At 35.1% G+C, this 17,182-nt stretch overlaps 1 protein-coding gene across 4 annotated transcripts in view; it reads left to right on the top strand.

The window, feature by feature from the left end:
• GRIK2 (glutamate ionotropic receptor kainate type subunit 2) overlaps positions 1–17,182 on the top strand; it is a 661,376-nt gene that overhangs the window by 316,951 nt on the left and 327,243 nt on the right. For all 4 annotated transcript variants that reach the window (XR_007470694.1, XM_049695632.1, XM_049695633.1 and 1 more), the window contains one exon: positions 429–602. Coding sequence is in view for 3 of the 4 variants with exons in the window: in XM_049695632.1 (XP_049551589.1) it covers positions 429–602 (174 nt within the window). In the remaining variant the exon portion in view is untranslated. The remainder of the gene's footprint in view (positions 1–428; positions 603–17,182) is intronic.

The raw sequence follows: 17,182 nt of genomic DNA, 5'->3' as shown, positions 1-17,182 counted from the left end.
AAAGAAAAAAGACAAAGCAAAATAACATAAAAATGGCAATAACCAGTCAAGGAAGCAAGACATGGGAAAACACCTGTAATCAGTTAAATATAAAAGAGTAATGCATGAAATTTAAGGGCAAGCTATCCCTAACATAGAGAAGAAAGCTTATGCAAACCTTAAAGGCAGGTTGTAGAAAAGCCTGTTGTTCCACTGGTGGAACTGGAATAATATATATATGTACTTCTTTATGTAGAGTGTATATATATTTGCATTGGCAAAACATGAGGATAGTGTATTTGAATCTTGGTGATTTGTGATGTTTGAACATCACTTGAGACACAGTGGTGTTAAGTAACCTAAAGCAAGCAGGAATACATGATTATTTCAATTATACTTGCCTATGAATATTCTCTCTTGATACTAACACAAAGAAATTTGTCTTTTAGGACCTCTTCGCTCTTGATGTAGAGCCCTACCGATACAGTGGCGTTAACATGACAGGGTTCAGAATATTAAATACAGAAAATACACAAGTCTCCTCCATCATTGAAAAGTGGTCTATGGAACGGTTGCAGGCACCTCCGAAACCCGACTCAGGTTTGCTGGATGGATTTATGACGGTATGAATACCCACTTAAAGATCAGTTTGTGTGTTTCTAAGTAATATTGCATAAATTATTGAGTCCTCTGGATCCAAACTTCGGTTTAGTTATTAATGTTAAAGGCATGATATCAGAAGTACTATTGCCAAAAAAAAAAAGTACTATTGCCAATAATTCAATTAGCAATTTTCTAAATCAATTTTATGTGGCAAATTTAACTTTTATCCAAGTATCTCAAAAAGCATTACAACTATTGTCAGAAAACTACAATGTAGGGGATTTCTCTAAAATTAATTACTGCTATATATAGGATAAATTAAAGACTGAAAAGAAGACATTAACCTGAAAGTTATCCTTCTTAACTACCAGGATATGATTACTCTTCATCATGTTGGTTTCTGATATCTGATGTCATATAAATGACTTACATCCCACTAAAATTTCCCTTGAGTTTACTCTTTAAGGTTCAGAATTCACCAATAATCACACTTGTTATTTTCAAGTCTTGGTTTTGAACCTAGAAACTAGACTAATGTTTAAACTGTAAAAGAAGGGTACATTTTATGTAACTTTAGTTGTTTATACCAGTTCTGCCAATGAAAATCTAATGCAATGTACATACATAATTTAAAATTTTCTAATAGTTATGTTAAAAAACATACACCAAAAGGTAAATTTCAGTATTATTAATTTATTTTATTTAACCCATTGTATCAAAAATGCCATTGTTTAAACAATCACTATAAAAATTATGACTGAAATATATTACATTCTTTTTTTCTGTTAAGTCTTTGAAAGTTGGTGTGCATTTGACACTTCACTTATTAGTTCAGACTAGTCACATTTCAAGTTCTCAGTAGCCAAATGTAGCTACTGGCCACCTTATAGGACCAGGTAAGTTTATACTGTACTATTTAACAAATTATAAATGTCTGATATATTCTCATTCAATCTATTTTCTATAGACAAAGTTACTGCTACAATTTAGTAAATAGCCCAGCACTTTGGCAATATTTACATTTCCTAGGTCATTAAAAAGTGTCATTCTAAGGCTTCCCTGGTGGCGCAGTGGTTGAGAGTCTGCCTGCCGATGCAGGGGACACAGGTTCGTGCCCCGGTCCGGGGGAATCCTACATGCCGCAGAGCGGCTGGGCCCGTGAGCCATGGCCGCTGAGCCTGTGCGTCCGGAGCCTGTGCTCCGCGATGGGAGAGGCCGCAGCGGTGAGAGGCCCGCGTACGGCAAAAAAAAGAAAAAAAAAAAAAGTCATTCTAAACGGAAATTTTATAAGCAGAAACATCCTCTATCCTGATGTGTGGAAAAGCTTTTTCTATTATGATTGTAATGTTTCCATTAATTGCTTCAATGGGACTTCAAAGTATGTTTTTAATGTTGTAGCAAAGTAAAGGAAATTTTTGTGTTTTTCTTCCCTTAAAAGATTTAGTAATACAAATTGAGTGTCTTCATAGAGACTGTGAAGAAATCATAGTTACCCTCTAGGCACCAACCTTCTAATGGAAAGGAAAAAAAAAAAAGACATTTATTTTCTTTTAGTGAGAAAAATAACCTACTAGAATTTGAAAATATCTTATATCCACATTATTGTTTTAAGGAAATAGTATGAGGGGAATTTTACTCCTGTGCATAAAAAGAGATAGTTGACTAGTTCTAGTATTTTAGTTTTACCTTAAGATATATTTGAGAAACTTTATTGGGAGGAAAATACATAAATAACTTAAAAATGAAGATTTTTTTTTTCTGAAGTACATCCAGATTAAAAATAAAATACAACCAAGAATAAATTACAAATATTATATTTCATTCCCAGTTTGAAGATGGTGAATCAAACTTTTGGAACCTAATAGACAATGTTATTTTTAAAAATTAAAACATATACTTCCTTTTAAATTGTTATTTTAATCATGTATATATTTCTTCCATATATGCTTTCTAACTCTCTTTACCCTTCCTTAATTTCAAGATGGATATTGTTATTTGTTATTCAGAACCATTACTGAATGGTTTTAGGAAAAGTAAATCAATAGGTATCATGGCAATCTTAATATTTTCATACTCTAAGTCTTCCACTGATACGTCCAAGGATTAGTGTGCCCTTTTATATATCAGAATCACAAAAATTATCCAGCCTTACTTGGGTACTGTGTGTATTTCAGTATGATTCCTATGTGACTCTACATGTCATCCCTTGAAACTTCTAGTAAGTTAAGTAGACTATTGAAAGAGATAAATACGAAGGAAGATATATTAATTTCCTATCTAGGAAGGCAGGGGCTCTTGGAAAGAATTAACCTTCATAAAATGGATCAAAAAAGACAAAAATCAGTTATATTTCTGTATACTAGGAAAGAATAATCTGCAATTTATTAAAATTTATAATTTTTAAAAATAAATAAAATTTATTTTCTAAAATAACAACAACAAAAAACCCAGCTATGTGTCTACACTAATGCTAAATGCTTTGCATGCATCATTCCATTTAATCCTCAGAACAACTCACTGAGTTGGTACTATTATTATTCCCATTTTACAGATAGAAATATAGGACCTCAAGTGGTTAACTAACATTCCAATGTCACACAGTAAATGTCAGAATTTTAAATTGAACCTGAGTCTTTCTGTTATCCAAATTTGAACTCTTAGTCGTTATTTTTACCTTCCCCCATTAGCCACATAATTACTCCAAGTCCCAGTATTTACAGTTATGGAGCACACAGGCCACTAGACAAGATGAGGACCTCAAAGTCAACCAAGTGTTTGGACTCTTTTCTTGGCTTTCCTAAACATATTCTTCTCAAAAAGGTATATGCACACTAAAAAGAAAAAAAAAAAAAAAAGATGAGGTGTTAGGATGAATGCAGGTTTAGGTTTTTTCTTTCTAGCCATGAGTCCAGTCCTCAATCCTGCCCTTCTTCTGAACTGACAAGTGATTTAGTGGGAGTGGATAAGTGATAGAACAAAAATGCACTGATGAGAAAATGATTAGCCTATTTATTGAAAATTCTGGGCATTGTGTACAGACCATAGATTTTGAAATCTTTAGAAGAATTTTTAATGCCAACACTCTTCTCTTTGTTATAGTCATGAAATACTTTTCAAATAGATCTTAAATAAGAAAAAGAAAAGAGTATGAGGGATAATTACCTCTTTATTTATATATCTTTATTTGAGTTACTGCAAAATATGAAAACCACCAGAAGACTTACATGAGAACATTTTTAAAATGAATGACTTCATTTTTAAAATGAAGATAAATTTCCTTGTATGAGCACTTTTTGAATAGTTCTTATCTAAAAATGTGTGCCAGCTATTTATTTTATTATATTTATAAATAGAGCATGGAATACAAAATATTTTAGACGTAGACATAAAGTTTGCCATTCAAATAAAGATTTCTTTTAAAATGGATGCAGATTGATGACTTTTTTACAATTTTCCAAAAGGAAAACTGATAATATCTTTTAAAATATTTCATTAGATAACATTATATAATGATATAAATGATTATATATAAAATATTTTATTATATAAATTAATTATTAATTATAAAATAGTGCATGATTATTATAAAATAAAACCAGTATGAGATCTGTTTAAAAATATCGGTATATTTATGCCTTGTATGAGTATTCTTTTTCTTTTCCACTTAAGATTAGATTGTAAGCATTTTCCCAGTTACTAAATGTTTAGGAAAAGAAATTAATTATTTAAAGAAATTTTAGAAAATTTAGAAAATATTAGAAAATTTAGAAAGTATATATATATATTTCCGCCATGAATGAAGTAAGGAAGTTAAGAGGATTCTAGTTAGAAAAGAAAATAATTATAGCCTGGCATTGTAGAGTTGGCAACATTCCCTTTAGTCAATTCATGAGATCTCAGTGTTTATATATCCCTTGTTCTTTTTTCTCCCTATGGTCCCATTAAGAAATGGGATTATCAGCAAAGTCCCTAGTACTTGGAGCAAGACCTATTATCAGTATCATAGTCATTTGTCACTACGTAAGATCACAGTGCTTAGATTTTCACATTATTTCTTTATGTTTAAGCTATAAAAAGAAACAATGAATTGGATTCATAAAAATTTTCCTGGTTGAGTTAGCACCTAGGCTAAGTGTTTATCTGTTAAATGACTACTGAATACAAGACCATTTCTGCCATAATTGTAGTTCCTTCTTCTATGGTCTGGGAACATCATATTAAAGATATTAATGCTAGTGGCTCAGTAAAATTCTTATCTTCATTTGGTATAAACCCAACCAGGAAACCAAGTCACACAATACATCCAAACCTGATCTCACTAAGAAGGAAGGAAGAAAGGAAGTCTGACCCTCTTCCTTCACACATACGGGTTTTGTTTTTAACTCATATCACCTTTCTCGCTCTTTCCCCCATGCCCACACACTGCCATCCAGGTAGTACTCTAAATGCCTCCCTAGACATGAGCCCTTATTATAAAACCCTTTCCCTACTGTGCATTCTTTATTAATTATTCACATATTTCCATGCCCCTGGGAGTGGGGAGGCCCCCTTCAGTGAACATCATCACTGTCCTTTACCACGTGATCAGAAGGCATTTCTCCCCATCCTCTGACCAGACATCTACTTTCCCCAGGCACCGTTAACTATAGGGTGGGAATTCACTTTTTTGAATCCATCAGCGTTTGACAATGGTTACTTACTGAGTTTGCAACAATCTCAATTCAACAGAATGAAATCAAGTAGAAACACCTCAAGGTAAATTTTAAGTTCAGCTATATCCTGGGACTCCTTCCCAGTGCTCCCATTATGTCATGCATCTTAATGCTAATGGACCTGTAATCCATTTGGTATTTTACAAATACCATTTTTAGTTATGTTGTTATATAATATCACATATATTCCTTGACAATGTAAATTTGCAACACAAATCAATAATGACTGTTGGTTGGCTCTTTCATTCGAATTACTTTAGGGAGATTACCGTTTTTGGAAATTTAAACTCTTCGAGACTTACTGCTCTCTCCATTTCCTTTCTCCTCTCTTCATATCCATCCAACGATCATCAAACACTGTCAAATCTACTGTATCAATATCTTGCTTAACTACATTCTTCTTTCCACCCCCAGAGCTATGCTTTGGTTAAGGACCCCATGGACCCCATGGTCTCTCCCCTGGCTGTTGCAACAGTCTCCTCACTTAATTCCCACTCCTAACATCTCTCCTACACTTACCTTTTTCCTACCATGAGCTTACCAAAACATACTGATGACTCCTTGTCATTGAAATTTTAGCTCATTTGTCAAGCCTGCAAGGCCTTCCATGATCTGGCTCCTGCTGCTTCTCCAGCCTCGTATTTGCCTACTCCCTGCTCTTTTAAGCCACCCATCTCACCATCTCACCCTGGCTGAGTCAGCAGTACAGATGCACCTCCTCATTTCAGCGCAGGATGTTCCCATTGTCTGAACCACTTACCCCTGTTTGAATGTCTGGCATATTCCTACTCGTGCTATGATTTTCAGGACTTATGTACCTTTCCCATGAATTTGCTGAGTCCTCCAGACATTTTACATGTGTGCACCTTTTATTTATGCACTTTATATATAACTCCATGTTAAAGTTTAACTCTGGGACTTTTGTTTGTCTTCACACCCCTTTCTCAATAGATTGTAAGCTCTTTTGAGGCAAGAAGCAGGTTTTGTCGTTCTTGAAGGCCCTGGACCTAGTTCAGTGCCTGATGCAAACAAAGTAGGGGCTCATCATGATGGAGTGACTGCCTGATTGAATAAATGTGTGTGTTAATTTATTTTAATCATGCTGCATCTGTGTTCTAATCACTAGGCCTCATTTTCCCAAATATATTCTGGGGAGCTTTTTTTATTTACCTACTTGTATTTTATTATCAAGATATCTAATCACTTAGCAAATACAATTAGGCTAGTCTCAATTCTTTGTTAGAAAAATACCTTAAAAGACAAAAACTTAGAAATGCTTTTGATTAAATAATGAAAGTTTAGTGAGTTAGAGGAGTAGTTCCCATTCTCTTTTGCAAAAGAAGGGATAATGTTTATAAGGGAGGTGAGTCTTTAAGTGTTTAAGTTCCAGTGTCCTCCTAACATTTATTTATAACAACAGACCATGGCCCATAAACTTTATAATTTCTTTCCTCATTTGATTAACTTAAATTAAAAGATAACATCTATTATATACATTCCCAGCAGGGAGTTAGCTCATGTACTAAAGGGGCACAGTGATCACTCTGCTACTGTACAAAGATTTACCTTTAGAAAAGTCAATGAAAATAGAACCATAGAGAAATAAAGTAGGACCAGGCAAGGCTGTCTTTTGCTGCTAGAACTACAAGTTTGCCTTAGCTGCTGTCTGCCTGTCTTAATTAGCTGGAGCCATTTTATTTGATTCAGTTGAAATGAGAATAAAAATAAGACTTTGCCAGACAATGGGTCAAACTAACTTGCCATTTTTTAATCAATAAAGGCATTTTGAAGAAGGTGGTTTTATTTCATGTGCCACTAAAACATCAAAAGTATAAAAAGTAACAAAATAATGAATTATCCTTTCTTTGATCAATTTTACTCATGAGTATGTTGTACACATTACTCTGAATTTTATACCAGTCGCTCAGGATTTGGTAATGAAGTCAGTACCTCTGTTTCCTCACAGAAGTTAGGGAATTGACAAAATCAAGAAGACAGTGAATGTCTTACTGATCACATCTCACATCTTTGTCAGTACAAAAGTCATATTCAAACTTTAATTTCATTTTAATTTGATGTTTCTTTGATTGTTCTAGTTCCTAAGTCTTCCTTCAAATTCTTGTTAAAATTCCTTGTTTTCCATGCTGTTTTGTGACAGCAAGGACAAATATATATTTACCAGGGGCTTTACATAACTTCTTGGTATTTGGCTGAAAATGTATAACATTTCACAAAATTTATTCTCATAATTGCTACTTTTATTCTTATCTTTACCACATAAGAAATATTTTGGGGTCTGTATTATAATCAAATATGGCAGAAATATTTGCATAAGATGTTTCAGGGTATATAATGAAGCCATAAGCACATCATTCATTACATTTGTATATGATTGATTTAATGAATAGTAAAAGGACATGGAGTATGTGGCATGAATAACAGAATGGCACTGTATTTCTTCACTTTACCTACCTATTAATCTTCCTTGATGTACTAAGCTGCAAGTTGAATCTGAATATAAATAATTGAGATGACCTAACAACCTCCATGTTTCTTTAACTTGGAGCATTCCATCTAAATGCCTTTGCTCATTGGCAGATTAAGCAATCAGCATTTATCTAAAGCTGATAAAAAGATGGAATTTCCATTTTAAGTAACTGTTTCTTGCATGAAAGATGACAATTGCATTGAAACATTTCCTTCATAATCGTGTGGTTTTTTTAGGTCAATTTTAAAACTTTTCATTTGGAAAAAGTAAGGTTGAATCAAAAGACATTTTTGACCCCTTCTACCCTGAAAATCAAAATTTATCTTTAAAACATTGATCTCAGATTATGAAATAAAAACTTGTAAAGAATTAATACATTTCTGCTCACAATTTTCCTCAGCTTCTTATATACTTAATAGCTACATAGTTACATATGTATGTAACCAATCCAAGATGGTATGAGGAAGTCTAGGTAGATGAAAATTTGTGTTATTTAAGAAGGAGGGCCCCTCAAGTGACAGTCAATGACAAGGACACCTAGAGAAGATGATGCCAGTGCTCTGACAAGAAAGCAAAGTTCAACATTGCAGAGTCTAGGAATTAGCAACATTCTGAGATTTAGGACTCCACATCTGTACTGAGCATCAAGATAGAATTGGTAAGAGTAAGCGATGAAGGTAACCTTGAAAAAGCAAAATGTCAAGGAGGCAGTAGAGGTAAAGAGTCATCAAAGCAAACACAGTGCCCAATACAAAGGGAATACAAGGTGATTAAGAAAATAAACAATGGATTCTTTTACTGGAGCTGGCACTCAGGTTAGAATGGGGCTAATGGCAACTTTGACATAATGTTCAACGTCCTGGATTAGAGGAATAGATTGGAAAACAGTGGGAGATAAAGCTGGGATAAAATTTTTACATATCAATTAATAGATTATTATAAGTGTGCAATATTTACCATATAGGAATTCAGAATAAAGTCAGCTTGAAATTGCTGGAATTATTATTGGTTGGAATTATTTAAAAACAAAGTAAGAGATGACATTGTAGCCTATAAATAACAAGAAAAAAATATTATTACTCAGATATATATTCCTAATAAACAACAGAAAAGTTCTGGTGAAGGAAGGTTAACATTTGCTATAAACAATAGTACTTTCTCTTCATTGGATCTATTTCTAAAATAGAAAGAAAGAGTGGATCTATTTACAAAATGTACAAAACATGTTTTCTGGCTATTTTGCTTTCAGAGTAAAATACTCAGAGCTAAGCTGCATTCTGTAATTGGGAATAGGATGCAGAATGAGAGGAAGTAGACTAGTCATTACTATCAAAACTGTATGTTTTCCTGTATTATTCCATTTTTATTCATAAGTTTAGGAACTTATTTTAGGCATTTTATTTTTTATTTCCATAATTTTGGAATTTATTTCCAACAAATTATTGAAATATAATACCAGATAAAAGATATCTTGGCCTTACTAAGTCCTTAAATAAAATAAATTAAAAAAATAATAAATAGTATTGTAAATTTTCATTTATGTATTTAATATAAAAAGAAATAATATAAAACATATTTATGATCTATATAAATTCCTATTACTTTAGCTGCTGTTGTGAGTAATAAGCTATTTACTAGAAAGACAGTGGTACTGGCTACAATACTAATAGTATAATTAGCATTTATAATATATGACCTCAAGTACTAAATATGTATAAGAGTTTGACAGATTTTTATTATTAAACATAACTATAAAATATTTATTTATAAACACATACATTTAACTATAGATTTTATTAATTTTGGACTCAATACTTCTGCCAAATTTTAACAAATTTTCCCTCTTCCATACTGTGATTTATAACAAATTGCAGCTTTCTTTTGTCATGCTAAATTTCAGAAGAATTTTATTTAAAAATTGAGAAAGCTGGAAAATATTTCAAGTAAATCAAGAACTTGATATATAATAAAATTTATATTATATATAATAAACAATTATAACTGATTTTTTCCATGTAAATATATACCACAGTAGATGTTCACTCTTTTTGTTTTTAAATTACCTACCTCTGTATCTTACCAATGCAGAAATTCTCTCACTTACTTGATCCAAAGAATTACCTGACTCTGTTCTTAGAAATAGGAGCATACACATATATTAAGTGTGTATATTAAGGACCCTAGGATATATAGGAGTCCTAGGAAGTTTGATCCAAGCAATGACTCTCTATATAAACTCTGAATCTAGTTCCTATTGCATGTTACCATTTGTATTGACAATCTCTATTACAAAATAACCTACTTGTGAAATGTATTTAATGAGTACTATATCTTAGAGCTATTATTGCCTTGTAACAACATCATGGGGGCAGTTGTAATCCTCATTTTATAGACGCAGACACATAGAATAGGCAGATTATATATAAAGGAAGATCCCTGGACTATAGTCAGAAGCATATAAAAGGATCCTTAAGCATCCAAAGGTAAAAATTAAGCATGATTAATTCAAAACCAGCAAAAAATGTTACATGTATTGCTTCTTCTTCAACTTTAATATATAGAGTTTTACACCAATTTTGGGTGAGGTGGGGAGTAGTTGGTCTACCAAACCCTTTTATTTCCTTCCCAGATTAAACCAATAAATAGGGAATACAAGCCAGCATCTGAATCCCATTTCCAATCCTTTCTAATGCTGTTTCTTTAAGCAGGTTATTTAATTAACCTCTTTGAGCCTCACTTGTCAAATAGAAATAATAAATTTTAGTGTGTTGTCCTACAGATCGAAAGGGATAATGAATTAACATATAAGAATATTGTAAACCTACCTGGCTTTTTATAATTATAAGCTATATTATTGCCTCCTCTTAAAATCTCAGTGCCTTATAAATGTAAAACAAATTTTGATACAGGGCTTATAGCTTAATTAATCCAAACATATTATTTCAGCATCTTTTGTCATCTCTTATATGCAGTAACACTGTAATAGATATGTAGTATGTGTGTGTGTTTGTGTGTCTGTGTGTATGTGTGTGTTGGATGGTTAATTGATATAGAAACCTTGAAAAGCATTCACACAGAATCTGCTTAGTACTAGAATCTAATAGTCTTTAAAAGTGAGCCCAATCTCAATAATTTGAAATGTGCTATTAGAATGATGTATCCCTATTTAACAGATTTTTTTTCTCTTTTTTTTTAACATCTTTATTGGAGTATAATTGCTTTACAATGGTGTGTTAGTTTCTGCTGTATAACAAAGTGAATCAGCTATACATATACATATATCCTCATATCTCCTCCCTCTTGCTTCTCCCTCCCACCCTCCCTATCCCACCCCTCTAGGTGGTCACAAAGCACCGAGCTGATCTCCCTGTGTTATGCGGCTGCTTCCCACTAGCTATCTATTTTACATTTGGTAGTGCATATATGTCCATGCCACTCTCTCACTTCGTCCCAGCTTACTCTTCCCTCTCCATCTAGTTAGAAGTCTGTGAAATTGTATGTGCCATTTATTTTTTCTCAATGTTAGGTAACTTCCTCTTTAGGTTAAGAAGATGGCTTGTTGCGCACAGAATTATAGGATGGATTTTTACTTGAGTTTTTTTTTTATGCCACTTACAGAAGACTATAAAATCTATTCTATTTTCATCTTAGAACAAGAATTTTGGAATCAGAATCATCTGTCTGTTGAAACCAAGGTCTGCTTAGTACTTCTTTTTTTTTTTTTTTTTTTTTTTAAAGGAAGGACACCAGGGCATAGAAAGTTTATTTAATTTTCCCAAGAGAGGATACAGGTTTTGTTTGTTTGTTTGTTTGTTTTTGCAGTACTTGGTCCTCTCACTGTTGTGGCCTCCCCCGCCGCGGAGCACAGGCTCCGGACGCGCAGGCTCAGCGGCCATGGCTCATGGGCCCAGCCACTCCACGGCACGTGGGATCCTCCCGGACCGGGGCACGAACCCATGTCCCCTGCACTGACAGGTGGACTCTCAACCACTGCGCCACCAGGGAAGCCCAGTACTTCTTTTATAAACTTCTAATTATTTAGCATCTTTGAGCCTCAATTACCTCATCTATTTAAAGGAAATAGTAATGCCTACATCATAGAGTCACTATGAAGATTAAATACATAACTTTTATACTGCTCAAAGACTGTGTCTGGCACATAGTAAATCCTCCAAAAATGGTATTTGTTTACTTCAAGGCAAATACCATTTCTGTGCTTTAATGTAAGTGCTATTTCTGTTCAGGGTAAAAGTTCATCATTCTCAAAGAGTCATTTGATCTCCTGTTTGTACAAGTGTAACAATTGAATTAGGAGGCAACTATGTAAATACTACTTTTAAAAAAAATGTCAGAGTAGGTAGCTGCTTACTTTGATGCTCTGGATGAGATTAAGTGAATGAGTGACATGAATCATCACTAGTTTTACTACCAAATTGTTGATGTTCATCTCATCACACTGATACCTAAGTAATTGTGTTTACATTAGAAAGACAATTTTTTAAAAAAAGTGTAGCCTATACAGTTTTGTGATATAAAAGCCTAAGAAACAGTCTAGGATCTACTCTGATGCACTAATTTCCAAGATATGCTTGGCCAATACTCTTTAAATCAACATTAATAAATCAAAAGAATATTTCACACAAAATGAAATGACGAGTTTTAGGGTGAATTTGTCTAAGGGATATTAGGAATTCTCTTGCTTTATTATGCAGAGAGGAAATATTATGTTGATCTTTCATTTGCCTTTCTAAAAGAATTCATAAATATTTTATTCATTAATCTTCAGAATACCCTGTGACCAAATTGAACCAGAAGGGAAAAGTAAGTTGTTAAACAGAACAGATGTTGAAATGTTATTTCAATGAAGGAAATCAGTCCTTCATGAAAAATTCCTGTATATTGTTACTCATTAATACATTCTCCAAATAGTTCTTGCACACCTACTATATGCAATTTGTGTTAATATATCATGTGGATGATGAAAAAATATATATACATATTATATATTACATGATGTCTGCACCTGAAGAATTATCAGTTAAGTAAGGAAAGTAAAACATAGCCTTAAATAATAATAATAAAAAAAATGCTGACCTGTAATAAGGAATATATTTAGAAAATAGTGTGTTTGGCTGGGAGTTTATCCACCTTTTGTTAAGGATGTAATTACAACTTCACATAAAATTGAGAATGGTTACGTGCCCAAGTTAACAGGAAAAACAATTCCCTTTCTTTGTAGTTCCTTCACTGGACATTGTAAAAAATCCACCATCCTGTGATAAATGCAAGAAACTCAGAGATTTGATCAGGTTGATCAGGCCAATTGATGGAGCCGTAGGCTCCACTGTAAGATGCTCCACTCAGATGTGCCCTGTTGAAGCTGGAGAATTCCATGGCTGCTACCCAGTTTGAAGAACTCCAGAAAGTAGTACCACAGTTCTGGAGCTGCTGTCATACTTAGGGTCCTGGTATTTCTTCTGAAAACATGGCTGGCAAATGGTCATCTCCATCCACTCATGCCTCTATTGCCTCTGGTGTTAGGGGCCATTTTTGCCAATTGTCTCTCCACATCCTGTCTAATCACTCACCACTGGGACAAGGGCTCAAGTTCAAGTTGGCCTAGATTCCCACTATTTCAGCTTTCAGCGTTGCAGTTATTTAACTCTTTAGTTTACACAATAAGCATGCACCTGGGAGCCTGCCCGTATTGCCAGAATGACTGAGTTGACAGCCCCTGTCAGTAGTCACAGGCTGTTTGCAGACCCAGCCCTCCCCAGTGCTCCCAGGCCTTGTCTAGACTGGGGCCTCTCTCAGCTAGGAGTGTTGCCTCGCATTTGACGGCACTTGAACAGCCTCCGGTCCCTTAGAGGGGTTCTGGTTTGGGGTCTTGATTGTTTTTCTCTTAGGAGTTTCCTTGACTCTTTTGCAAATGTACTTCCTTCCTTCCCAGCAACTTTCAAGCCCCTGGTAATATTAAGGAATGGAGAAAAGAGTGGTCTCTGTAAAACCAAATGCACAGTTGCTATGGCTACCACAGAGAGGTGCAGAGTGGGCTTTCATCTACTTAAATACATTATTTAAAAAGGTCACACAATGGATCTACTCAGAACCAGGAAACCTACACCAAGAGAATTTGATGTTTCTATCTTTCAACTTGGAGCTAAATTAATAATAAACATAATAATAATTATTATTATTTTAATTAGTATTATTTTTCCATCATGACCAAGTACTGGATGCCCCTGCTACTTTGTTGTAAGAATTTGTAACAGTGGTGTGTTTGGGAAGTTTGGTGGGATTGGAAAGGGGGTTTGGGGGAAGGTAGTGCTTGAACTGGATCTTGAATGTGAGTTTGAACACAACGAGCTTTTTTTTTTTTTTTTGGCGGTACACGGGCCCCTCACTGTTGTGGCCTCTCCCGTTGCTGAGCACAGGCTCCGGATGCGCAGGCTCAGTGGCCATGGCTCACGGGCCCAGCCACTCCGCGGCATGTGGGATCTTCCCGGACCAGGGCACGAACCCGTGTCCCCTGCATCGGCAGGCGGCCTCTCAACCACTGCGCCACCAGGGAAGACCCACAAATAGCATTTTGATAAGACTAGATGAGAGCAGGAAAGTCATGTTGGAAAAAGAGAATGGGAAGCCACTAAATGCTTTAGAATAGGACTGTGCAATAAAAGTACTATTGACCATTTACCGTGTGTCCACTCTTTGCTAAACATTATGCGGTTTGTGGTAATTGTATAAAGATGTGCTTGCCTCACACTGTCTCTAATTCTTACCAAAATGATGCAAGATGAACATTATTTCTCACTTTACAGATAGATGATGGAACTGAGGCTCAAATACGTTTAGTATGTTGTCCAAGGACATTCAGCTCAGATGGAGGCTGAGCTTTAAGTCCAGACCTTTCTAACTTGATAGCTCGTGCTCTTCCTGCCCTACTTTGTTCCCCCAAAGGCTCATCTGGTGGCTCTGTGCAGGTGCATTAGACTTACTGCAGTGCTGGGTGGGAAGCTGTCATTCAAGTCGGCAGTAAGAATGACTGAAAAGTAGAGCAGAGAGGTCTCAGGAATGATTGAATGGGAAAGCCTTTTCGAAGTCGGAAAGAAGAATAAGGAGACAAGAGACGCTTTTCAGCTTTTCAGCTTTCCAGCTTAGGTGACTGGGAGGACAGTAGTGCTTTTAATAAAAATGGGCCTGTCGGGCTTCCCTGGCGGCGCAGTGGTTGAGAGTCCGCCTGCCGATGCAGGGGACACGGGTTCGTGCCCCGGTCCGGGAAGATCCCACATGCCGCGGAGCGGCTGGGCCCATGAGCCATGGTCGCTGAGCCTGCGCGTCCGGAGCCTGTGCTCCGCAACGGGAGAGGCCACAACAGTGAGAGGCCCGCGTACCGCAAGAAAAAAAAAAGAAAAATGGGGCTGTCTGGAGGAGGTGGTGGTGGCTTGGAAAGGGGATGGCATTGCTTACAGACACATAGAATTTAAGATGATGAAAGAAGGACCTGGCAAAAAGTTGTAAGCTGCAATACTGTTTCTCATTGCAGTAATGCCTCAGTTTCTTTTTCAGAAATAGGGGGAAACATCCTAGTTCTATGGGTATATGTTGCAACCCAAAGAAAGGGATCTAGCCAACTTGTTTGGCCACCTCGACTAAGCAACCCTGGAAGTGAGAAAATTTAAGTCATATTGAATATCAGTAAAGAATTACTACATCTTTTAGTGCCTTTGTTTCTCAGTAGTCCAGCCAGAACAGGCTAAGGCTCTACAGCCAATGTGTCTCGGCTCTTAGGAATGTGCCTTGGGAGAAGAGATGTTAATTTGAATTCTGGTCCTGGCTTTCAAGGAAAATATTACCCCTGTTAAATGTTGCCTTTAAAAATCAACTTTTCAGACTCTATTCTCAGCTTTTAAATATTTATTCCTCTCTCCAAGTCCTTTACTTTATCAAAAGGAAAAGGGAAATGAATAAGTGATAAATTAAAGACTGTGAAATACCTCTAAAATATGAACTTCTCTAGCCCCTAAGGCAGGTGCACATGAATTTAACTGACAAAAATCATGCCCAGTTTTCCAGATTTGAGAGCCTGCTACACTAAAATTTAAGTAAATTTTAAATAAATTTGAAACAATCAAAATCACAATAAGGTAAATACAGATGTTACTCATTTGTTCACTTTTAAAAGCATCATGAATATTTTGAATATTTAATATTATTTAAATTTTTTGAATAGATTATGCATACTGTAAAAAATTTGTAAACTTAAAAAATATATATGAATGAAAAGTAAAATATCCTGTTCATTAACACACCAAGCAAAGAGAATGGCAACCAACATTTTAGGGATGGGAAGCTCTCTTAACTTACCTTCCCTTAACTGATTCATGAGAGTAACCAAAGCTCTCTATCTATTGGCTAAAATAAACTGATGTCCATAGCAGCCTGGAAACTCACCACTAGTAGGCTACCCTATCATGCTTCTGTATTTTGCTCCCACAGTTGGGTATTCTTAAAAAAGGTCATTAGTGTTTCTTCCAAAACCAGTTTATGCTTGTTCTACTTACTAATGACATAATTCAATTAAATATTACCTCAAATAATAAAATACAAGGGCACTTTCAATTAAAAGAAACCAAAACTGGAAATCATGGATATCCGTCTTGTTTGGGGTTTATGCAAAACAGAAGAGGGATTCCAATCAAGAGACTGATGAAAAGGGTGTCAGCTCTACATCAGTATATTAGGGATAAATTTACAGTTAGATGTTTTACATTAAAATGAATTTTAAAGTATATATTTAAGTATATATTTAATCAAGCATCTTAATTAACTGGCTAAATATTAGCTTTGTTTGCTTTGGAAAACAGGTCATCCCTGTACTTATTTATTAATTTTTCTACACACTTGCACATATTTTATTAGAAATAAGATCATACGGTATATGTTTGCATAATGTTTTCTTAAAGTTGAACTAATATTTATTTAAAATCTGCTGTGTGTGAGGCACTGTTATTGGCATAGGGATAGAGTGATAAACTAGATGAAGATGAAGTTTACCTTCTATTTGGCAAAGAGGAGAATAAATGAAACAAGTTAGGGGAAGGGGACAGAGAATGATGAGGGGTGGGGAGGACTCTTTAGCTAGGGTGTTGGAAGGAGATGATGTGTGGGATAGGCCTAAATAATGAGAAACATGGAGCCAGGCAAAGATTTCTGAGAAGCGCATCCTAGGCAGAAGGAAAAACAAGTGCAAACTCCTTGAGATGGAAACAGCAAGTTGTATCTGAGGGAAAGAAAGGTGACCTCTCAGTGTGCTGGATGATTTAGAGAAAGAGGGGCAATGATAGAAGTTTGGAGAAGTGGTCATGACACATAGCATTTAGGTCATTGAAGGACTTGG

Source organism: Orcinus orca, chromosome 12 (genome assembly GCF_937001465.1).
Source record: "Orcinus orca chromosome 12, mOrcOrc1.1, whole genome shotgun sequence".
Classification (NCBI taxonomy): Eukaryota; Metazoa; Chordata; class Mammalia; order Artiodactyla; family Delphinidae; genus Orcinus; species Orcinus orca.
This window is presented reverse-complemented; position numbering and strand designations above follow the sequence as displayed.